The sequence below is a fragment of the Rattus norvegicus genome, chromosome 2 (genome assembly GCF_036323735.1).
Source record: "Rattus norvegicus strain BN/NHsdMcwi chromosome 2, GRCr8, whole genome shotgun sequence".
NCBI classification, from domain to species: Eukaryota; Metazoa; Chordata; class Mammalia; order Rodentia; family Muridae; genus Rattus; species Rattus norvegicus.
The window spans coordinates 180,918,159-180,942,887 of NC_086020.1; the positions used below are offsets into that span (position 1 = coordinate 180,918,159).

At 40.2% G+C, this 24,729-nt stretch overlaps 2 protein-coding genes across 2 annotated transcripts; both read right to left on the reverse strand.

The window, feature by feature from the left end:
• Positions 1-9,989: 9,989 nt before the first annotated feature.
• Positions 9,990-11,710, reverse strand: LOC120100586 (late cornified envelope protein 1C-like). The gene is made up of 2 exons (XM_063282771.1): positions 11,658-11,710; positions 9,990-10,631 (listed from the first exon to the last, which is right to left on the reverse strand). Exon 2 carries the CDS (start codon positions 10,606-10,608, stop codon positions 10,186-10,188), a length of 423 nt encoding a protein of 140 aa, XP_063138841.1. The 5' UTR covers positions 10,609-10,631; positions 11,658-11,710; the 3' UTR covers positions 9,990-10,185.
• A 3,822-nt stretch (positions 11,711-15,532) lies between these two features.
• On the reverse strand, positions 15,533-16,194 carry LOC103695131 (late cornified envelope protein 1C-like). Its single transcript, XM_039103328.2, has one exon. The coding sequence runs from the start codon at positions 16,122-16,124 to the stop codon at positions 15,711-15,713; it is 414 nt and encodes a 137-aa protein (XP_038959256.2). The 5' UTR covers positions 16,125-16,194; the 3' UTR covers positions 15,533-15,710.
• Between the last annotated feature and the right edge of the window lie 8,535 nt (positions 16,195-24,729).

Below are 24,729 nucleotides of genomic sequence, written 5' to 3' on the forward strand. Positions count from 1 at the left end.
TTTTTGCCCCTCTCAGCTGTAGTAAATAAGATTATGTTTGCTTCAGACCCATCATCTATTATTATTATTTACATGATGTTTCCAAGCACAGGGTGTCCTCTTGTCTATATCTGGCTTGAAGTCATATGACTTTGCCCTTGTGACGTGTACAACTTGAACTCAAGTGAACTTGGCTCACATGACCTTGCACAAGGCCCTCAGAATATAATTTTTCTCATGCTCTGAATAAAGTTGGCTAGTACATAATATTTGAGTCCACCTCATTTTTAGCCTCTACTCTCCCAGCTTCAGACTGCCAAATAGATCACTAATATTACTAGGGGGCTGTACTTTAAATGTTATTCCTCTAACTTGCTCCAGTCTGTGCTTTCTGCTTCCTGACCCACTATTGTCATACCCCATCCATTATAATATCATGTTTCCAATTTTTCATACTGGATTCCCCACTATGTATTTCTAGCTATAATGGAGTGAAACTATGAAATCCCCAGCCAAAATAAACATTTCCTGGTAAGTTTCAAACCTGGGACACAAGGCTGAGGTGCCTGATCAATATATCAAAGGAAACCTGGTGGCCAGGATTTCTCAGCATCCCTTACTTAGTCCTTACCTGTTACAGGGTGTGCTTGGCATACCCTACCACCTACTATGAATTTTCCACCCCAGGGACACTCTTGCCCTTCCACCTGAAGTTTTTCCCTATATAATCCAGACATTTTGGTTGCCTTTTCTTTTTGTACCTTTGGCCCCCTGGATGTTGCACCTGGTTCCCTTTCCCCTTCTTTCCTTTCCCTTCCTCTTCTCCTACCTCTCCCAAATTTGTTTGCCTCTAGTTACGTCTCCTTTATCTACAATAAACTTTACCCTTAACCATACCTAGGAGCAGACATGTCCTTTCCTTTCCTTTTTTCTTCTTTTCTTCCTTCAATCATTTTCTTCTTGCAGTTGTGTGTCACAGAAGAAATACACTGAATATCATAGAGGAATATAAGGAATATTAGATAAGGCCTAGAGTAGCACAAAACCTGAGGGATACATAAGCTAGGATGCATAATAGAGAGGGAAGGAACTCCCTAGTGGAAACATGAAGAATGTGGTCCAACCTCAACTATTAGTCAGTTACAGTGTTGTCCTGATGGTAAGGAGACATCTGTCAACACTGAAGGGGAAGGAAATGCTTTAGGAGACCAGTTTCTGTGAGGACAAAGGTCAGAAACTAGTATCTAAATAGGCAGGTTACAGGAATTGAATAATCAAGTTCATAGATATAACTCTTTCCTTCATATTTACTTAAATCCTGTGACTGGAATGGGATGTAGAAGAACAGAATATCCTACACAATATAACTTACTAAGCCACCTGAGATATTAACTAGGTTCCCAGTAGTATAAAATCCCAACATAAATGCTGAGCCTTGAAGAAGGGTATACTATAGATGTCCCATTTGTGGCTGTGCATGCCACTGATGATCTCTGTACTTTGACCAGTTGTAAGCTTCTGCCTTATCCAAAGGAATATATTTTAATAAGATAAATAAGATTTTAATCAAACATTCACAATTTGACTTGAGCTTTTTGTCTCCTATATCCACCAGCATCTTCCACAGAAGTAACACTGTAGGTATTATAGTAGAGTTATAAAAAAATACTAGTTTAAGCCTGGAGTATGTAGTTATCTACATATTAATAGATTATTAAATACTTTGAGTAATATTATCATGACTTTACTGTTTATAAATAGTTAATCTGCATTTATTAGGTCATGCTCACAGATGACACACTCTGAGATACACATACAGACATATGTCAGCTTCAAGGCCTCTTATAACCTTTGGTTGGGTTTTTCCAACAGGACTTAGCTATGGGGAAGTGACCTGGATGTCATTGTCTTGCCTCAGGATGGGGACTAGTTCCTGATTCCTGGAATGATGTGGAGAAGAAGTCATCTAATTCAAGCTCCACTCTTGAGATGAGTGGATATCTGACAGGTTCTTGCACTTGATGAATGGGTCAATTCAATGAATTCAGAACCTCGTGTTCTGAATAGCAGCTATTAATGAAGATGAGATTACTTCCTAAGTATCTTATCTTTCCAAGGCTACCCTAGCTCATTTATTCATTCTGTCTGTCCTCTACATTGTGTTGTTTCACCTTCTCAATCTGTAGAAAATAAGAAAGGAAATAGTGAAGGGAACAATCTCACTCTGAGTTATTTTTCAAACAAACCTCCCATTTGCCTCTTTTTTGAGCTACTAACCAACAAAATTATGAATTTAGATTCTCCAACTACAAATCCTTCTTATATGACTAATCTATAGTCATTATTCCAAAACTAACCATAATTAATAGCCTCAATATATAACAAAATATCAAAAATAAACACCAGTAGGAAAAATATCAACTGGTTTACAAAAGACACAATCTGTTCTCTTACCCACATATTCAAAAACACACATACTCTCACACAAAAGCTGATGTTCATCTTTACTAATAGTAAAATAAATACGAAGAGAACAAGAAAGCACCCTGTATTTGAAGACATGCTGTCAGATTCCTTTATGTATTTCAAAATAACAATAATTTATAATAACACACTGCCCACTTGTAATGTGAGGGAGTTTATAATAATATACTATTATCTTAGGGTGATAATACAAAATAGTGCAACTATTCTAGAAGTCAGTGTGTACTAAATGATGTGTAGAAAATGTATACAAAGCATGCACATTTCCTTTTATGTAATTCTGAGCTTCTAAGCATCTGAAGAAGAAAACATTTGTACATATGAGATATAAATACATAAGAATATTTCATAGGTAAAATAAGAGATCAGCAAAATTATGAAATGAATATAAATATGCAGTGCGTCAAAGATAGCTTAGTGAGAAAAGCACTTGTCATGCAAGACTGAAATCCTGAGTTGATCCCTAGCATCCATGATAGATGGAAAGATCAAACTAAATGTTTTCAGAACTCCACATGTATGCAGTGGTATATACTCTTCACTCATCTACATACACATAATAAATGAATATTTTAAAGGGTTCAACATATTAACATGCACAGTACTCTCGATGACATCAGCAATGCTATAGAAAAACTTACTCAATAAAAGAACCATCAATAATGACAAGGAAATTTTTACTTAATAGTGATAAAATCTAACTGAGTAAACCAATAGTATAACCCCTTTCATTTACTGTGTCCATTCAATAAAAAACTTCAGAGTCATCACATAAACCAAGTGACACAAGTTGCAACACCAGAAATAGACCAAGCAGACATTATACAAGACTCGATATCAGAAACTCTGAATCCAACATCCTTGGAGGAATGCATAATCTCAATTATGCATAGTCATTGTTAGACTACCCAGCCATTACAAGTAAGAAAATATGATAAATGTTTTTATAATATACATTAATTCTATCAGTTATATTCCTCTAGATAACCCTTGTGAGATCAAAACAGAAAAAAAAAATATATATATATATATATATATATATATATACCTTGCAGGTTAAGAGTTCTGTTTACAGTTAAGAATAAGTTCCTGTTTGACCCATCTGCTCTGGATGTGCTTAATCATGTGTCTAAGAGGTGGATGAGCAGGAAATATGTCAAAATGTATTCTTGTCCCTGATTGGATATGATGAAATGCAGTGAATTGTGAGATTTGCCTTTTTAAGCCTCTGCAAGTGTGTCTCCTGATCGTTTTCTGGGAACCCAGAGATTGCCCTTGTTAGAGAGTCAATCTGACCAGGATTTAATGAAAGCTTGCTTTAATTTTGGCTTTAAATGTGGTAATGGACTTATTCTCAACTGCTGGGGACTAACACTCTGATTCAAGAGACACTTCTTCCCTTAGGTTGTCTTCTTTCAGGTATTTGATGAAAACTTTAAGAGTAACTAATGCAGTGCTTCTCCTGTGCAGGTCCTTGTGACTAGAGTAACATATAGAAAAAGGTCTCAGGACACCTTAGGTGGGTAGCTGTGGGCCCATTACACTAGCACGCCCTGTGCCCTCAGCATATGAGCAGGGGCATTAGAAGAACGATCCCCTGCTTCTGTGTGGCTCCTGTGATACATCATTTCTAGAATTCCTGCCCCACTGCACGCTAGAGGCTGGGTGGGTCGGGCAAAGTAGGAGCTCCAAACATGGAATAGGAAAGAGAATGGCAGAATAACTATTTCCACCGTTCATTGCATCATCTTGGTGGTACCTGACCCTTAGGTTTTTTCTTTGAGTTTAGTGTCCATCTTTTCTCATCTTTTTCTTCAATATTGCTTTATTAGCACCAGGTTTCTAGGTTTGAACAAAGAAACATACATACCTTCAAGACAGTAGTCCTTAAACTGTGGGTTGAAAACACTTTGGGGGTCAAATGACACTTTTACAGGGACTTCCTAAAACCATTGGAAAACAGAGACCTTTACATTATAATTTATAATACTAACACAGTTACAGTTATGAAGTAACAACAGAAATAATTGTATGCTTGTTGGATACTACAACATGAGGGACTATGTTAAAGTGTCACAGCCTTAGGAAGGTTGAGAGGCACTGTGCTAGGGCTTTTTATGTATGTTCCACCTTGTTCTCAGAGGGATCATCTATCATCTATCTATCTATCTATCTATCTATCTATCTATCTATCTATCTATCTATCTATCTATCCTCTCTCTCTCTCTCTCTCTCTCTCTCTCTCTCTCTCTCTCTCTCTCTCTCTCTCTCTCTCTCTCGTGAGCAGTCATTATACCCTGCCAGAAGAATAAATATCTGAACCCCATTTTTTTTGGAGTTTTTGTCTAGTGTCTCTTTTTTCCCCCTCCATCTTTATTAAATTGGGTATTTCTTTTTTTTTCAATTGAAAGAGAGATCAATGTTTATTTGTAATTTTATGCTTTTTTTTCATCTTTATTAACTTGAGTATTTCTTATTTACATTTCGATTGGTATTCCCCTTCCTGGTTTACGGGCCAACATCCCCCTAACCCCTCCCTCTCCCCTTCTATGTGGGTGTTCCCCTCCCCATCCTCCCCCCATTACTGCCCCCCCCAACAATCACGTTCACTGGGGGTTCAGTCTTGGCAGGACCAAGGGCTTCCCCTTCCACTGGTGATCTTACTAGGCTATTCATTGCGACCTATGCAATTGGAGCCCAGGGTCAGTCTATGTATAGTCTTCGGGTAGTTGCTTAGTCCCTGGAAGCTCTGGTTGCTTGGCATTGTTGTTTATATGGAGTCTCAAGCCCCTTCAAGCTCTTCCAGTCCTTTCTCTGATTCCTTCAACGGGGGTCCCGTTCTCAGTTCAGTGGTTTGCTGCTGGCATTCGCCTATGTATTTGCCGTATTCTGGCTGTGTCTCTCAGGAGAAGATCTACATCCGGTTCCTGTTGGCCTGCACTTCTTTGCTTCATCCATCTTATCTAGTTTGGTGGCTGTATATGTATGGACCACATGTGGGGCAGGCTCTGAATGGGCCTTCCTTCATCCTCTGTTCTAAACTTTGCCTCCCTATTCCCTCCCAAGGGTACTCTTGTTCCCCTTTTAAAGAAGGAATGAAGCATTCCCATTTTGGTCATCCTTCTTAAGCTAAACCACATTCTTAACCCAGGCTCCAGATACTCAGAGTATTATGAAATAAAAACTTCCACCACTGACGTGTAGGGAAGGGATGATGATGGTCAAAATGATTGAGTCTGGAAAAGAGCAGCAAGAAAGACTTTATTATTCTGTAATAAAGAAAATAAGTGACACTTCTGTAGGCAGGGTTGGGATTCATAATTTTCCACATGATTTCAGCATCCCAGAGCACAGGACAGGAGGAGAAGAGAATAACTAGTGTCCTCCTTCTCTACTGCTTGTCTGAGGTGCTCAGGGCAAAGGTAAGAAGTAGCTCCAGATTGCTGGCTACCAACACAGTTGTAGCATGTACATTAGATATAAATTATAGGGAACAGGAATCCCCAAAGTCATCCTTTTAAGATAGCTTGAGTTGGAAAATTTTCCCTAGCTGTCAGGTTTGCAACTCTGGAACTGGACATCCTCAGACATCACATTAGTTCTAGTAGCACATATGTAAGTTAGTAAAGATTCCTTATCATTTCTTACTCAAGTTCTTCAAGTATAAAATATGGATTTTAATAATCTTCACTTCATCAATTTTCAGAGTATTAAATTATCTAGTTTAATACTGGTCAAATGGTTTCATGCACATTTTTTCCATGCCGAAAGATATCATCATCGCCATCATCATCATCACCACCACCACCACCCATTACTATCACCATCTATTATACTTAATCAGTCTAGAGGAGCATGTAGACTTTACTGTGACATACTTAGTCTACTTTTCCATAGCATCAGAGAATACTATTTCTTTTCCACATGGCTCAGGCTATGCAATGCCCCCATCTGGCAGAAATGTGTAACACCCCAAAGGGACCTGCCCCAGTAACACATGGCTGTCACTTTTTTCCTCCATATGTTATAACAAAAGCACCTAGACAGAATGATAATGTCCTGCTTGTCCTCTACTCAGGAGCAGAGCTCACTGACTTGAGATCAGTTGGTCAAGGTTTTTTCTGGATATTAAGTTAAATAGTGGTCTAGTCATCAACTTGACTTACATTTGAATTTTAAAAAGATTTCAATATATTGGAACTGAATAAACATTGATCATCTTGTCACGTCTCAACAATTTAAAATACTTGAATTTATGGCAATAACAAGACAATGAACAAAATTAAACCTTTCCAGATCTTATTATATAAAAATAATTGTGAATCACAGCCTATTGAGAAAGACTGAGTTTTCGTTTAGTGAGGTGTTCCAGGCACGGCCAATGCCTTGCACTGTGTCAATTACTAGAAATTCTACCACAGTAATAAGGACCACAGTAAAGCAAAATATATAATGCTATAGAACATATATCTGTACCTATATGAGGATAATAGGACCAATAGGCAACATGTGTGGTAGACTGCTCCTTTCTGTATGCAAGGAGAGAGTGATCAGTCATTATATCCTATCAGAGGACTGACTATCTGGATCACATTTTTTTTTCCTTTTTTAAAATTATTTTTTTATTCTTTTACAATCCAGATTTTATTCCCCTCTCACTCCACCCTCCAACTGTTCCATATCCCATACCTCCTCTCCGCAACCCCCTCTCCATGGACGCCCCCACCCCACCAGACCTCTAAATTTCCTGGGACCTCCAGTCTCTTGAGGGTTAGGTACATCTTCTCTAACTGAACCCAGACCCAGCAGGCCTCTGCTGTATATGTGTTAGGGGCCTCATATCATCTGGTTTATGCTGCCTGGTTGGTGATTCAGTGACCGAGTGATCTTGGTCCAGGTTAAATTGAGACTGCTGCTCCTTTTACACAATAGCCCTCCTTAGTTTCTTCCAGCTTTTCTCCAATTCAACCACAGGGGTCCGAAACTTCTGTTCATTGGTTGGGTGCAAATATCTGCATCTGACTCTTTTAGCTGCTTGTCAGGTCATTTGGAGGGCAGTCATGATAGGTCCCTTTTTGTAAATGCTCCATAGCCTCAGTAATAGTGTCAGGTCTTGGGGCCTCCTCTTGAGCTGGATGCCACTTTGGGCTGTTACTGGAGCTTCTTTTCCTGGGGATCTTCTCCATTTGCATCCCTGCAGTTCTTTCAGACCGAAAGAATTATGGGTCAGAGTTTTGACTGTGGGATAGCAATCCCGTCTCTCACTTGATGCTGTCTTTCTGCAGGAGGTGGACTGTACAAGTTCTCTCTCCCCACTGTTGGGAATTTCATCTAAGGTCTTCCCTTAGAGTCCTGAGAGTCTCTTACCTCCCAGGTCTCTAGTACATTCAGGAGGGTCCTCCCAACCTCTTAATTCCCAAGGTTTCCTGTTTCCCTTCTTTCTGCTGGCCTTCAAGACTTCAGTCCTTTTCCCCCCACTCAATACCATGTTTTCCTTTCTCCCCCACACCCCATACCCCCATCCTCGCCCCACCTCTGTTCCCTTTCTCTCCCAGTTTCCTCCTTCCCTCCATGCTTGTGGTTGCTTTCTTCTCCTTCCCAAGTGGGACTGAAGAATTCAAGGTCCATACATAAACATAATAAAAGCAATTTACTGCAAACCAACAGCCAATATCAAATTAAATGGAGAGATACTTGAAGCAATCCCACTAAAATCTGGAAGAAGATAAGGATGCCCACTCTCCTAATATCTGTTCAATATAGTACTTGAAGTGGTAGCTAGAACAATGAGACAACAAAAAGAGATCAAGGGGATACAAATTGGAAGTGAAGAAATAAAGCTATCACTATTTGCAGATGATATGATAGCATACATAAGCGATCCCAAAAATTCTATCCAGAGTACTTCTCCAGCTGATGAACAACTTCAGAAAAGTGGCCAGATATAAAATCAAATCAAAGAAATCAGTAGCCTTCCTTTATACAAATGATAAACAGTCTGAGAAAGAAATTAGAGAAACAACTCCCTTCACAATAGCCACAGATACTATAAAATATCTTGGGGTAACTCTAACCAAACAAGTGAAAGATCTGTATGACAATTATTTCAAGACTCTCAAGAAAGAAATCGAAGAAGATTTCAGAAAATGGAGAGATCTCCCATGCTCATGGATTGGTAGAATTAACATAGTAAAAACGGCCATCCTACCAAAAGCAATCTCCAGATTCAGTGTAATCCCGGTCAAAATCCCAACACAATTTTTCAAAGATATGAAAACACAATTCTCAATTTCATCTGGAAAGGTAAAAGACCCAGAATAGCAAAAACAATTCTTAACAATAAAAGAATGGCTAGGAAAATCACCATCCTTAAGCTCAAACTCTACTATAGAACAATAGTGATAAAAACTGCATGGTATTGGTACAGAGACAGACAGGTTGATCAGTGAAATAGAATTGAAAATCCAGAAATAAAACCACACACTTACACACACTTTATCTTTGACAAAGAAGCCAAAAAATATACAATGGAAAAAAGAAAGCATCTTTGATAAATGGTGATGCTCTGCCTGTCTGTATGTAGAAAAATGAAAATAAACCCATATTTATCACCTTACCCAAAGCTGAATTCCAAGTGGATCAAGGACCTCAAAATAAAACCAGATGCACTCAATCTAATAGAAGAGAAAGTGGGAAAGAATCTTGAACTCATTGGCACAGGGGGAAATTTCCTAAACAGAACTCCAATGGCTCACGCTCTAAGATCAAGAATTGATAAATGGGACCTCATGAAAGTGGGAAGCTTCTGTAAGGCAAAGGACAGTCAATAAGACAAATCAGCAACTACAGATTGGGAAAAAAAATCTTCACTAACCCCACATCTGTTAGAGGGCTAACATCCAAAATACATAAAGAGCTCAGAAAGTTAACAGACATTGAATACTGAGTATTATGGAATAAACTACCACCACTGACTGAAACGTAGGGATGGTGATAGTCAAAATGATTGAGTCTGGAGAAGATCAACAGGAAAGACATTATTATTCTGTAATAAAGAAAATAAGTGACACTTCTGTAAGAATGGTTGCGATTCATAATTTTCCACATGATTTCAGCATCCCAGAACCCAGGACAGAAGAAGAGAACAACCACTGTCCTCCTTCTTTACTGCTTGTCTGAGGTCCTCGTGGCAAAGGTAGGCAACAGTTACAGACTGCTGGCTACCGACACAGCTGCTGCCACTTCTGCTGCCACAGGAGCCACTGCAGTTCTCACTGCTAGAACAGCAAATAGTTGTGTGGGCCCCTAAAGAAACAGTAACACCAATAGGCAACATATGGGATAGACTGACCATCACTGTAGGCAGTAAAGATGAGTGAGGAGCCACTGTCCACACCCTGTGAGTTAACCTGCTACTGTTTCACACAGACCCAGGCTTCTGAGTCATCTTTGGAACAACTGAGCCTTGACTGGCAAAGCTGATTTGTAAGGTGCTTGTAGTCAAATAGTCAAGAGTCTAGAGAAGATTGTTAGGGAAGCACTTTATTATTTTGTCCACAAGAAGACAGACCCTTTAAAAGAGCACATTCAAAACATCTCACAGGATTACAGCATTGTAGAGCCCAAGACACAGAGGGCAGCAGGAGAGTAGAACAAGCCAGGGAAGGTCTTCTGAACATGGCTTCCTCCTGAATGGCTTATCTAATGTGTTAGTTGCTCAGGTCAGCAGCAATCCCCAGACTGCTGGCTACCACCACAGCTGCTGCCACAGCAGCCACTGCTGCCACCACTGCTGCCACAGCAGCCTCCACTGCTGCCACAGCAGCCACTGCTGCCACCACTGCTACAGCATCCAGAGCTGTGGCGATGGCGATGGAAAGATCTGCGGGGTCTGTGGTGGCTCAGGCAGCAGCCTCCACCCCCAGAGCTGCAGCAGCCACCAGAGCTGGAGCCACAGCAGCCCCCAGAGCTGGAGCCACAGCAGCCCCCAGAACCCAGGCTACAGCAGGAAGACACAGGGGGGCACTTGGGAGGACATTTAGGGGGGCATTTTGGAGGGCACTTTGGTGTCTGGCACTTGGGAGGGCACTTGGGGGTGCACTTGGGAGGGGGCTGGCACTGCTGCTGGTTCTGCTGGCAGGACATCTCAGATGGTGAGTGCTCTGGTGCTGTGGGAGAATCACAGTGCAAGTTAGAACCAGGATCCTGGGGCTATCCTATCCACCTCTAAACATCACTGATCATCATAGAAAGTCCATAAAAGTAGTTTTATTTCTAACATATCCCAAAGCTTTCTTCAGTACTGGTCAGTAGAATCAAATTGTCTTGCAAAATTTGACAGGGAAAAGGAGATTCTTATTCTTCAGAGGAACCTTCCTCCAGTAACAACCCCTAAGTTTAGAGATTTCATAGTCTGGAGTCATAATCCGTATAATTTCCTCATCCATTAATTTCTCTGAATGACAATGCCACTGTGCTTGGTCTACAGTCATTGTATATCATGGTAATTCTTAGGACAGTTCCATGGATTCCTGCCACTTCCAAAACCGATGAGGATACTGACATCAGAGAAGGAAATAAAGATTATTGATCAGTGTTCACACTCCATTTAATAAAAGACTTATCCATTCCTGAAGCCATCAACCAGGTCTGGTTCCTTGTTTCAGGCAAGTCTAAACTCATGTGAACACCCTACCTTGACTGGTGTTTGACATAGTAATTCTTGTGCTCAGTGTCTTAAAAATTCTGAGCAGCTGTGATCAAATTCCAGATCCATGGCGCTGTGATTTCCAAGCCCAAAGATCCCTTTGGTGCCCTGTCCTCCCTGTTAGTCTTGCTTTGCAGGCTATCCCAAGGAGGTGTTACAAAAGGGAGCTCCCCCTCCTGAAGCCTACCTAGCTCCTCAGCTCTCTGTATTTCAGGTTTCCATCCTGAGCACCCACTCCACAGGAGGGCAGAATATCCACTCAGATTCTGAAGTCAGAGGAACCTAGTTCCTTCTAATACCTCCCAGGAGTTTTAGAGTCCCTTTGACTCAACCACTCCTACCCAGCCTTCATCACCCCCCACCCCTTGCTCTCTGCTCTGCTAGCATGACTCAGCTCAGTGGCTTTACCCAGCTCATTTTGACTTGCCACCTCTCCTCTTAACTTCCCTCTGTATAGGCCATTTTCCCAATCCCAATGGGCACTTACCGAGGTTACAGGCACAGAAGATCTGTAGATACCTCAGAAGGTAAATGAATGGAGGTGCTCTGTCCTTCGGCCCTTTTATTCTGATCCTGGGCTCTGCCCAAGTCTGTGAGACAGTGATTGGGCATGAGAGGCCCTGCCTACACTCACATGATCCTCTGATTAGTGATGAACAGATAGGTGTTTCTCACCAGCCTTCCTCTGTGGAGTTCATGGATGCTGCATCCAGCTTGGACTATGATGTAGACATGAGATGAGGAAGTGGATTCCTGTCAAACTTAATCTTACATACCTGAAGGATCCATAAGAGTATCTCATTGCTCAGCTGATCATTTTGAGGCTCTTTTTGAATGATTCACATTCCAAGTTTCAGGTTTAAGGTACAAAGTTGATTTCGCATCTATCTCCCTCCGTCCTGCCCACTATATGTATTTGACAGTACCATCTTCTCTTCTCTTTGTCTCACCCTTACCACTATCATTAGTTCCATTTACTCCTACAGACAGTTTCACTTTGAATTTCATGTCATATATAATTATACAGCTTTGTATGTCTATATCAAATTGAGCAATGAAAGCATGAGAGACTATATATACTTTTCTTTCTCCAACTGCCTTAATTCACCTAATAGAATTATCCTGTTATTTTTATTTCTCTGAAAATAACTTCTTTGAAAAAAACCCCAACATACACCATATTTTCTTAATCCATTCCCCTATGTTAGATATGAAGATTTGTTCTGTAATTTATATATGGTAAAGACTCATGATAGTGATATACGAGTGTCTGTGCTATGTTGACGTGGTGTCATTTGAGTAAATGTCCACAAGTGTATATAGACATAATAGGTCCATTTTTCACAGTGACTTATATTACCAGTGGGGTAAGAGAGAATCTCACTGTAGTTTGTATTGGATTTGCGTTTCTACTATGGCTATCAAATTTGAATATTTTCAAATGATTGAAAGTCATCTTATTCAATTGTATTTTGATTTCTGAGAAATATCTATTAATTTCACCAGCCCATTTGTATGGAGAGACATTCCAGGATTAACAGGTACTTGCTGACTGGGTGGGTCCTTGTCCTACAAAGGAAGAAGTTGAATTTGTCCGTCTGTCAAGGACTACTTGACCTTCCCCAGGTAGAGGACATGGGGGTAGACTCCCCAGACAAGGTCAGGGAAGGGGGAACCCTGCTAGTAAAAAAGTCCTCCATTTTGTGCCCACTGCAGAAGAGATATCCTGTAACATGGTAGATTGCAACCTTAATTAGCAGGGTATTCTCACATAATTTTACCTTCTCTGTGAATTTTTTAATGTCTTAATATGTGTGTGTATATTTATAAATTCAGCAAGAAAATTGACCAGTTGGCTATTTAGTAGGTAAAGGAACAGAATATAGGGTCTAAAGGTGTGAGGAGAGTGTGAGGAAAGGGATGGCAATGGCCAGATTCTACCATGGTCCGAGAATCAAGTGACAGACATGAAGAGAATCACAAGTTAAAAAAACAAAAATGTCTCGGTGTTACTGAAGGGCCTTGATAATTTTATTTGTTGTATTATGTTACTTGTGTTTTTTTGAAACAGGATTTCTCTATGTAGACCTAGAACTCACTCTGTACACTAGGCTAGCTTTGAACTCATAGAGGCAGTGCTTTAATTTAAAGGCAAAGCACAGAATTAGTGGGAAAAGACAGACATACGGACAACCTAATTTGCACTTTTAGTATTTGTCTTGATCTTCTACCTACTGAGACATTAGTAGCCAGCAGCATGAGAGATAGGAACCAGGCAATGGCAATTCAAGCAGGAAGAATGAATTATCTAATAGGCACTTGCGCACAGTGATGTAAGTCCCACATCACCTCACTGCATGCTGTAATGTAGGATGGCGTTCTTTTGGAGGGTTCGGAACTTCGGCAAGGTGAATGTGGCTTTTTAATGGTTTTGAAAGAAATATTTTTTCTAATCCCCAAAATGTGTGATGCCCCACCCAGCCATTAAGTTCTCAAGTATGACTCAGACACTTAACCAGTCTCAGGTGGATGAAGAAGCAAAGTACATTCTGCAAAAGCCTCTGAACTTCTGGCTGCTGAGTCACAGAAGCTGGAGGTCCCTATACCTGGCAGCATCACTACATCACCCAGAGTCTGCTGTGGTAGTTCAGACAGCAGTCATCACATGCTGATCTGTCCTAGGTACCGACTGACTGTCCATGTGAGAAGAAAATGGGGTAATTTAGACAAACACTCAGTAAAAGTGGGTCAGTCGCATAAGGAGGTAATGGTGTCTGATGTAGGGTCCAGCAGCTCCCTGTTCTGTAGTAAGCATATATTTATTGGTGGATGACCAAGCTGGAGCTTAAGCAGAGTAAAAATCCCACAGAGCTGGTTCATTCCTGCTCCATTGTCTTTATACAACCATTTCTTTACATGTTCTAAGCTTCTTCAGGATAAGCCATAGAGAAAATTATCTCCAAAATAGTTTGACAAACATTTTGAATTATAGCATCGGATCCTCAGTTTGACCTTGTAAACAAATGAATTTTTCCCCCCACAGAAGAAGCCAATAAGAGCAAGTGTTCCCTATAGCCATCAATATATACTCTAAAAGCTGTCAGTAAGGAAGAAATTACATTTCTTTGGGGAGGTAATTCCCAATATATTTAAGTAATGTACTTCGCAAATGTGTGTATGAGCCATAAAATAACACACATCTACATATATGAGAATAAGGAGTACAAAGGTTATCACATGAATTGTTAATCCCAAGTTACAATCATTGCACAATGAGAGGCTTTGTACTGATTGGCCACCAGTGAGCATATCCCAGCTTATCACGTTTAATTATCCCAAACCAGGTACTTTCCTTTATGGAGACACTAGCCTTTTCCACCTTTCCCCATGGTACAAGTAATTTCACCTTGTATATCAAGATTCATCCTTAGAGCTTCTGGTACAGAAGATGTCTAGGCACCACTCCTGACCACTTAAGGGACACTGAAAAGGGTGAGGGTCACACATCTCTGTAAGTGTTTGGACCCAAATGTGCTTTTGGTCACCGAATAGGGACTAAATTGTCACAATAAAGGCTTCAAGTAAGAACAGGAAGTGAACACATGTTAGTTTATGTGCAATATCAGAGGCCTAAGGGCATTAAGAAATAAAGTGTGTCAGGCATATATGGATGGAGGCATGACCACCAACATTCTCAAAGCATGCCTGCTTGAAGGTTCATTGACCTTTAGCAGATTTTCTAGCATCTCTTCAGTTCCTGTTCTACCTCTGCGTTGAGCCCATGTCCAGATTCTCATGTTCTGATGTTTCCCTCTGGGAAGCTCATGAAGTTCTTTAGAGAAATCACTTATCAGGACCACAGAGAAAAAAAAAAGAGAACCAGAGGTGGTGAGTAGATATTCTCTAGTTTTAAGCCCTTTTGCCATGTCCTTGCAATCTCCCTTCAGCCTGTGACACTCGCCCTGGTTATGTGAGCACACAAATGACCCAGAAATGGGTCCCAAAAGTGTTGACTGACTGCTCATCGTCTGCCTCCTTCTGTGAGGTCAAAAGGAAGCTGTTTCAAATCTGCAGGTAGGAAACCAGCGAGTAGATCCTTCCCATCACCTGCCTCATCCTCTCCTCTGTTGCGTACACCTTCCACTTTCTTAGAACTCTGTCTATACGACTTTAGCCACAGCTCTTCAGATGCAAGCAGAGAAAAACAGATCCATTTGAGCTTCTGCATGCTTCTCATTGTGCTCCTACTGCATGGGAATCTGGTGGCCCATATTACTGCTATAGGCTGTAATTCCATTGACTTGCTAATAACACCGACTTAGAAGTATGCTGTTGTTAAAAATAAACACTAGTTTAGTCATGTTTGAAAGGGGAGATTTTTATTATTGCAGTCTGTTCATTTTAGGAGAAAGTCACAACTTTGCATAGGATGACCAAGAGTCCAGAATATAGAGCACAACAGAAAAGAGGAGTGGAGTCAGGGCTTCTGTCTGTATTTGACTTCTGTCTCCACAGCTTGTCTGAAGTCCAAGGGCCCAGATCAGCAGCAGTCCCCAGACTGCTGGCTACCACCACAGCTGCTGCCACAGCAACCACCACTGCTGCCACAGCAGCCTCCACTGCTGCCACAGCAGCCACTGCTGCCACCACTGCTACAGCATCCAGAGCTGTGGCGATGGCGATGGAAAGATCTGCGGGGTCTGTGGTGGCTCAGGCAGCAGCCTCCACCCCCAGAGCTGCAGCAGCCACCAGAGCTGGAGCCACAGCAGCCCCCAGAGCTGGAGCCACAGCAGCCCCCAGAACCCAGGCTACAGCAGGAAGACACAGGGGGGCACTTGGGAGGACATTTAGGGGGGCATTTTGGAGGGCACTTTGGTGTCTGGCACTTGGGAGGGCACTTGGGGGTGCACTTGGGAGGGGGCTGGCACTGCTGCTGGTTCTGCTGGCAGGACATCTCAACAGTGAGAGCAGTAGATCTGTGGAAGAGTTGCACACATGTCAGAACTAGGACTCTGGGGCTACCCTTCCCCTCTGCATCCATAATAATCAGAGACACACTCTAGAGGTTTCTGCTGTGAAATATTCATCCTCTTACATGATCACTATTATTTATTGTAAGCTTCAGAAACCCACATAAACCAGTAAAAACTGACATTTAGTGTCTAGCAGTGAATGACAAGCTAGGAAGTATAAAATGGTTCTGAATCACAGACTTGGAAATTGACTGTTTAAAGCATCATTTCAGGTAAAATGGATTTCACTACAAAGAGAAACATGTACCCTATTGTCTCCATCTCTTCCTTTGAAGGCTAGCCCAGGGCTGTGTTTTGGAGTGCATCAATAGAATATGCACAATTTCCTGTGCTTCTGAGAGGCCCACTCTTCTTATATATTTGGTTGTGAGCCTAGCCTTTAACGGCTGAGCCATCTCTCCAGCCCGAGGCCCACTCTTCTTAAGGGAAGCTTATTCTGCTCAGAGCCCTAAGTCAAATGGATCCTGACTGCTCATGCCTCCTATGGATGTCGGAATGCTCTTTTCTTTACCCATCATTCTGGCCCATCCTAAGTCCTCTGGAAGAATGGCCTCCAGGCTCTGTGGTTCTTCTCAGCCTCCCCTCCAGCTCTCCTCTCAGCTTTCCTCTAGTTCAGTCCACGCTCTTGCTCCCAATGGACACTTACCAAGAGACAGACAGCACAAGATCTGTAGGCACCCCAGGAGGACTGAATGGAGGTGCTCTGCCACTCAGCCTTTTTATTCCAATCCTGGCCTCTGCCCAGCCCGTGAGACAGTGGCTGGGCTTGGATGACCCTGACTCCTGACACCCATATGGTTCTGTGACTAGTGATGACCAGATGTTTCTCACCAGACTTACTCCTTGGGACTCAAAGATACTCAAGCATGGACTATGGTTTAGGCATGAGGTGAGGAGGAAGTGGATTCCTAGCATCCTTAACTTCACATACCTGAAAGGCATGTGCTTAGAGACTGCTCAATTCTTAGTCTATCTCACTTGATTCCTATTTCTAGTGTTCCCTTCTGTCCTGATAGTCTTTTAATCAAATTTACTCTAGATAGAGTTCCTAAAACTGCAGTGCTCAAGCGTGGCTACTTGCATAGTGTTTTGTACTCTCCTTATGTGTGTAACTCCATAACCCATCTAAACAGGCAAAACTCTGGTCAAGTAATTTGAGTGAGCAGAGGGATGATATGAGGTTTTGAAACCTATTTGACCAGTACATTTTTCCTTTTTAAGTGTAACTTTTAAAAATAGAAGAAAATTACTTATGTCTGTAGTGAAAGTCAGTAATATATTTGAAAAGGTAGGAGAGAATAAATCATCTATAGAACATTGAAAACTCTTAACAAAAATACATGTTTAGCCTGCTGAATAAAGAGGGGAAAGTTAGTTCTTTTAAAAGAGTTAACTGAATGTGTGTTGATATAGTCAAAATACATCATATACATGCAATAAACTTCACATGGAAACCCCATAAAGTTAATGTAATATAAGAATAATTTTTCAAATTCTAATATTTTCTAGAGAAAATTAATTTTGTTGTTTGTTGCTTGATTGATTCATTTTTCTCAGGGTCATGTGAGATAAAGGAAATGATATCTGATGTCTGCAGATGAGAAATATGTAGAAAGGAGAAAATTCTGTGAAATGATGTATGCATATTCTTCCATGTGAATCAAAGTGTGTAAGAAGAGACACATTTCTCCCTGACAGGAGCAGGGGACTTCAAGGGCAAGAATTCTTACTAATTCCTGGGATGTGTTTGAGCTGTGTTTTTAGGCCCATGTACTCCCTTCATTGCCCTGGTTCTCACAAAAGTCTACTGTTCTACAGTTTGCATATGGATGGGTGTGTTGAATGTCCCCATTTTGGAAATCTCACTGGAAATCTATTAGGTTTAATTTAGAACAAGGTGATTATAAAGACCATCACATGGTGATAGTCTCTACAAACTGACCAAACTCAGGAAGATAGTCAAAATCAGAAGGAGTCAGGGGAGAAGCAAGGCCTCTTCTGCTAGCTACCTTGGACTCCAGAATGGGTAAGATTGGGAATAATGTTCAAGTCATATGGGAATAATTAACACCAAGGAAATGTGTGAGAGATGACATCTACCTATCTATAGATTTGGGGGAAACTTGAATGCAATTTATCATGACTCCATCTGTCAATTTATCCATTATCTGTTGTCTATCATTTGTCTGTTTACTTATAATGTACATATCTGCCTTCTCTCTATTATGTATCTGTCTTTCATCTATCTATATATCTATCATCTAATTTTCATCTGTTATCTATAGTTTAATATCCTTTATCTTTTTGTCTATCTATCTATGTATCACTTATTTGTCACCTATAATCTACTATGCACATGTCTACCATGTGTGCACATATCTATCTATCCTCTAACTAGCTAGCTATGTATTTATTTACATATCACTACTACTCAATTTTTCTCAGAGGCTTTACTATTTACAGGTGCTAACATTCCTTGTCAGAATTTTGGCACTAGGCTATGTGATTTTTCCTGAATTATTTTCTAATATTAGATGCAAGATATGACTCTTCTCTTAAATAATTTACATTAATTAATTATTTTGGTCTTGTTCAGGACTCCCAACAGGTTAAAGTAAAAATCCAAAGTGCTATCAGATACAGCTTTTTACTTAGCCTGCATCTTAAACATTTTCTACCTTCCCTAATGAATGTTTTTGGCTAAATCCCACTATATTTCACACTTGCTACAAAATGCTTCATCGTACAACACATACTGAATACTTTGCCCTGCCATGTCTACTCATCACAGTCCCTTTGATTTTTTTTCTTTTCATGTAACATGTTATTTACATAAGCCTATGGTAAATTTTTTGACAACCTTTCCAGCATTTTGTATTTATCTTCATTAATTCAACACAGGAAGATGCATACATTAGCCGTTTAAAGATATTTAAATACTCCAACATTATCAATGATATTTCTGTATATTAATACTTACTCCTAATGACATGGGTCACCCAATAGTAATCTGCAATTTCAGACTGCAGGGTGAGGCATGGTGACCACATCATCTAAAGATCTGCCACCAGTGTCTCAGCAGCTGTGACGTTTGTTCTCCTGGTGAGGTTACCCCCAGAGGGCTTAGTAACAGGGAGAGGCCAGGAACTGACTGCGGGGTTCTCCAATGGCGGCTCTGCACACGTCAGCTTCCAGCTATGGGATGATGGGTGGCTAAGGTGCCAACTGGTTCGTACCTCTGCCTGTGTTCAGGACAACACCCAAGACTTCAGTTGACTTGGATAAGTGGTGTGTAGGTATGATGCTTACTTCAGGAAGACTGGAATTTGATCCCTGACTATGAGCTCAGCTGGGTTAGATGTCAGCTCAAGGTGGCTGCCATGCTCAGCCAAGCTTTGATTTTGCTGAGGCTCACTTTGACATGGTTCTCTCTTTTGGGGTAAAATTTCCACTTCATCAAATATAAGAGAAAACTGTTGAACTGTTACCATAATCAAATCATACCGGATAGTTTTGTCTTCTTTGTTAGCCTATAACAATATTTAGTGTATTAGTTCCTTCCTTCAGTTTTATAAACCTTTTATACAATCATTATATAAGGCTCTGTATCTTAAACCAAAAAACTAGGGACTAGGGGAAGGAGCAATACTAGATACCAGGAAGGCATTAGTCTAAATAATTAACTAAAGGGAAGAAAGAGTTTGATCAGGGATATAAAATTCACTGTCCCATGTCACATTGGCATGCCGGTTACTTTACCCAAGTCATAGAACATCTGAGTGAGTTATCTAGGTTCAAGAAAAATAAGACTTAAGGATAATTAAAGTCGATTCTCTCTTCAACAGACGAAGATCATTACAGAAAACCATAACTAATCACAATGGGCATAGCAAGCAACCACGTGATGCCTGGCTCCAGCAAAAAGCTTAGAAGCCATAGTAGAATGTTCAGTTGCTGAAAATCATGCTAAACATTATCCTTCAGCGTTTATTATTCTCCAGTATTATTACTGAGGACATAAAATTATTTATTTTTACTCACTGAATCCTGTTTCCATAAGCAACATTGTTAAATAGTACACTGGACAGAAAACGTATTTGCATCATTCTCTTCCCTAGTAGCTATCAAAAATATGACATAATGAAAAATATGACTATTATCCTTTTCCAAATGAAAAATTTTATGTAAGAAATACCAAAGATAAATGGTGGTTTCATGTTGATTTTGTTCATTAATTTCAAAAGTGACTTATAACCCATTCTCTACCTTTCAAAATGAAAATATCATGTCATTTACCCTTTCTTTTTCTCTCTCAAACTCTTCCCTTATACCTCCCACCTTGATCTCACTCCAATTCCTGAACACTAGTTTTTCAATCATTGTTGGACAGATATATGTACACATGCATTCCTAAGTATATAAATGTAACAAAATCACTCCTTATGGTATTACTTGGCTGCCTATGAGCAGAGCTAACCTCTTAGCATTGGATAGTCAGTTTCAGGGCTCTTCCCAAGGCAGACTATTTCTCCTGTTCTCAGTATTTTTTTTCTTTATGTTTTTATCTATCATCCTAAATTGATCAATGTTCTATGTTAGAAAATTTCCAGCGATGGCTTCTGGTGGATTCTGCCACCACATCTAACAGTCCCCAGCCTATATCTGCTCTGCTCCTGCCTCTCTGTCCAAAAGGGCCATCAGTATTCTGTAGTTGCCTATATTTTCTTTCCTAAGACAGAATCCAGCAAGATTTCACTATTCTATGTTAACATGTCTAATGATGCTATCTTTTTTCAAGTCTTGTTTAGAAGCAGTGTTGGTGAGATTACACGGATACGACATTTTAAACACTTTTAGGGAATTAAATCTCACAAACTTCCAGTTTTTCTGTCTCTTATAATCTTTCTTCCTCTTCTTCCACTATGAGCTCTAAGCCTTCCTTGCAGAAGCTATATTGTTTACATATCTTAGGAACTAGACACCACATGGTCTTTTGTTCTCTGCATTTTAATTGGTTGTGGCTTCCTGTAATGATCTCTGTGACAAAGAGAAGTTTTCTTGGTGAGGGATGAAACTCATTCTTACCTGTGGGTATAAAATAGATTTTTAAAATATACTTAGGAATTGTGCTGATTAGCAAAGTGACAGTTTTAGGAGCTCCTCCAAAATCAAAATCCATGACTTGATTAGACATGGGCAGTTGGGTAGGTTTCCAGTACCAGCCATGATTTCACTCTTGTTGAGCAAGTTTTAAACCCAGTTAGAGAGCTGTTGTGTACTTACAAGAATCTGTGCCACTATTTTACCCTTAGGGTTATCTCATCATGCTTATTGTTCTTGCGGTTCATTGGAATCATAGCTGGATGAGTCTACTGGTTGCTTTTGTCCCTTGTCGGCTTGCATGATGCCTTCTGGAATCATGAAAGTTGGTGCTCAGAAAGGAAGCTATTGGGTCAGAACCAATGAGGATCCTCTACATTCTATATATAAGGCCCCACTTATAAATTTTTGGCTTAAACTCCTGGATAAATGGGTCCTAGTCAGAAAGTCCTTTCCTACACCTATATTCTGAAGGGTACTGCATAGGTTTGGTTTTGTTTTCTAGAAATTTCAGTGCTGGGGCTGGGGATTTAGCTCAGTGGTAGAGCGCTTACCTAGGAAGCGCAAGGTCCTGGGTTCAGTCCCCAGCTCTGAAAAAAAGAACAACAACAAAAAAAAAAAAAAAGAAATTTCAGTGCTTTAGGTTTATATTCTATTTTTTAATTCACTTGAAATTGGATTCTGTGAAAGATGGCAGATAAGGGTTTAATTTCATTGTTCTACATGTAGACATCAGTTTTTTCTGGCACTGTTTGTTATAGATGCTGCCTCTATTACAGTGTGTTTCTTCGGCAAGTTTGTTCTATATCAGATGACTAAAGTATAATCAGTTTTGAGTCTTCAATTTTGCTTTAGTGGATTATTTATTTATCTGTTTTTGTGCCAATACCAGATTGTTTTTATTACTATGTGTCTGTAATATGTCTTAAGGTTCAGACTTACATTCCTTCCAGGGGTTTTTGTTGTTGTTCAGAATTGTTTTTTCTATTCAGGGTCTTATGTGATTGCATATATATATTTAGAATATTTTTTCTATTTCTGTGAGGAGAGAAGTGGAGATTTTAATTCAGATTTAATTAAATCCATAAATGGTTTTTGATAGAATGATAACTTTCACAGTATTAGTTTTACCAATCCATAAGCGTTTGACATCTTTCCATTTTATAGTCTTTCTCTAGTTTTCTTCAGGGGCTTTGTTTTTCATTGTAAAGACTCTTTATGTTCTTGGTCAGGCTTTTCCTAGAAATTGTATTTTCTTGAGGTTATTGAGAATGAAAATGTGACCATGGTTTCTTTCTCTGTATGTTTGTTTGAGGTGAACTGAATAGCTATTGATTTTTACAAGTTAGATCCTGCCACATTGGTAAAATTGTCGATAATTTCTAGAAATTTTGAGGTCAAGATTTTAGATTCTCTTATGCATCATGTCATGTCACCTGCTGATAAAGGTAACTTGGCTTCTTTTTATCCATAATTTTCTTTAATTTCTTTCTTTCGCCTCGTTGCTTGAGTTGGTGCTTCAAATACAATATTAAAAAAGTAGTGCAGATAGTAAATATCCCTATCTCATTCTTCATTTCAGTGGGATTTCATGTATTTTTTTCTCCATTTAGGATGATATTGGGTGTGATTTTTCATATATAGCTTCTATTATGTTGAATGATGTTCCCCTCAGGCTCTTTATTCTCTTGAACTTTTTACCATAAAGGCATGTTGGATTTTGTCAAAGACTTTTTCTGCATTAATTAAGATAACCATGCGACCTTTTGTCAGTTACTCCATTTATGTTATTACTTTTATTTTCTTATGTTAAATCATCCCTGCATCTCAAGAATAAAGTCAAGATACTCATACTGTAAAACTTTTTGAAGTCTGTATGTATGCTTTCTGGAAGTATTTTATTGAGTATTTTCTATCTATGTTCATCCAGAATATAGGTCTATAGATTCTACTTTTAATGGTGTCTTTACGTGGTTTCAGTATTAAAGTGATACTGCCTTCATAGAAGAAGTGTCTACCACTGGACCTTCTTTTCCTCAGGCTCTTCTCCATTTCCATCCCTGCAGTTCTTTCAGGCAATAACAATTAATGGGTCAGAATTTGACTGTGGGATAGCAAACCCATTCCTCACTTGATGTCCTGTCTTTCTGCTGGAGTTGGGCTCTACAAGTTTCCTCACCCCACTGTAGAGCATTTCATCTAGAGTCCCCCAATTGAGTCATGAGAGATCCTCACTTCCCAGGTCTGTGGAACATTCTGGAGGTTCCTCCAACTTCTTACCTACTGAGGTAGCCTGTTTCTATACTTTATGCTGGCCCTCAGGGCTTCAGTCCTTTTTCGCCATCCAATAGTAGATCATGCTCCCCCCAACCTCTGCTGTTTCATTTCCTGACCAGGTCCCTCCCCCACTTTGTGGGTGCTTTCTTCTTTCTCCCTGTGGGACTGAGGCATCCACTTGGGCCCTTCAGCTTGTTGACATTTTTTGAGTTCTCTAGACTACATCTTGGGTATTCTATACTTTTTTTCTAATATCCACTTATTAGTGAGTACATACTGTGCATGTTCTTTTGTGTCTGAGTTACCTCATGCTTGATGATATTTTCTATCCATTTGCCTGCAAAACCCAGGATATCCACATTCTTTTTTTTTGTTGTTAGAACTTTTTTTTTATCTTTTTTTTTTATTAACTTGAGTATTTCTTATTTACATTCCGAGTGTTATTCCCTTTCCCGGTTTCCGGGCAAACATCCCCCTAATGCCGCCCCTCCTTATGGGTGTTCCCCTCCCCATCCTCCCCCCATTGCCGCCCTCCCCACAACAGTCACCTTCACTGGGGGTTCAGTCTTAGCAGGACCAAGGGCTTCCCCTTCCACTGGTGATCTTACTAGAATATTCATTGCTACCTATGAGGTCAGAGTCCAGGGTCAGTCCATGTATAGTCTTTAGGCAGTGGCTTAGTCCCTAGAAGCTCTGGTTGCTTGGCATTGTTGTTCATAAGGGGTCTCGAGCCCCTTCAAGCACTTCCAGTTCTTTCTCTGATTCCTTCAACGGGGGTCCTATTCTCAATTCAGTGGTTTGCTGCTGGCATTCGCCTCTGTATTTCCTGTATTCTGGCTGTATCTCTCAGGAGCGATCTACATCCGGCTCCTGTCGGCCTGCACTTCTTTGCTTCATCCATCTTGTCTAATTGGATGGCTGTATATGTATGGGCCACATGTGGGGCAGGCTCTGAATGGGTGTTCCTTCTGTGTCTGTTTTAATCTTTGCCTCTCTATTCCCTCCCTAGGGTATTCTTGTTCCCCTTTTAAAGAAGGAGTGAAGCATTCACAATTTGATCATCCATCTTGAGTTTCATTTGTTCTAGGCATCTAGGGTAAATCAAGCATTTGGGCTAATAACCACTTATCAATGAGTGCATACCATGTG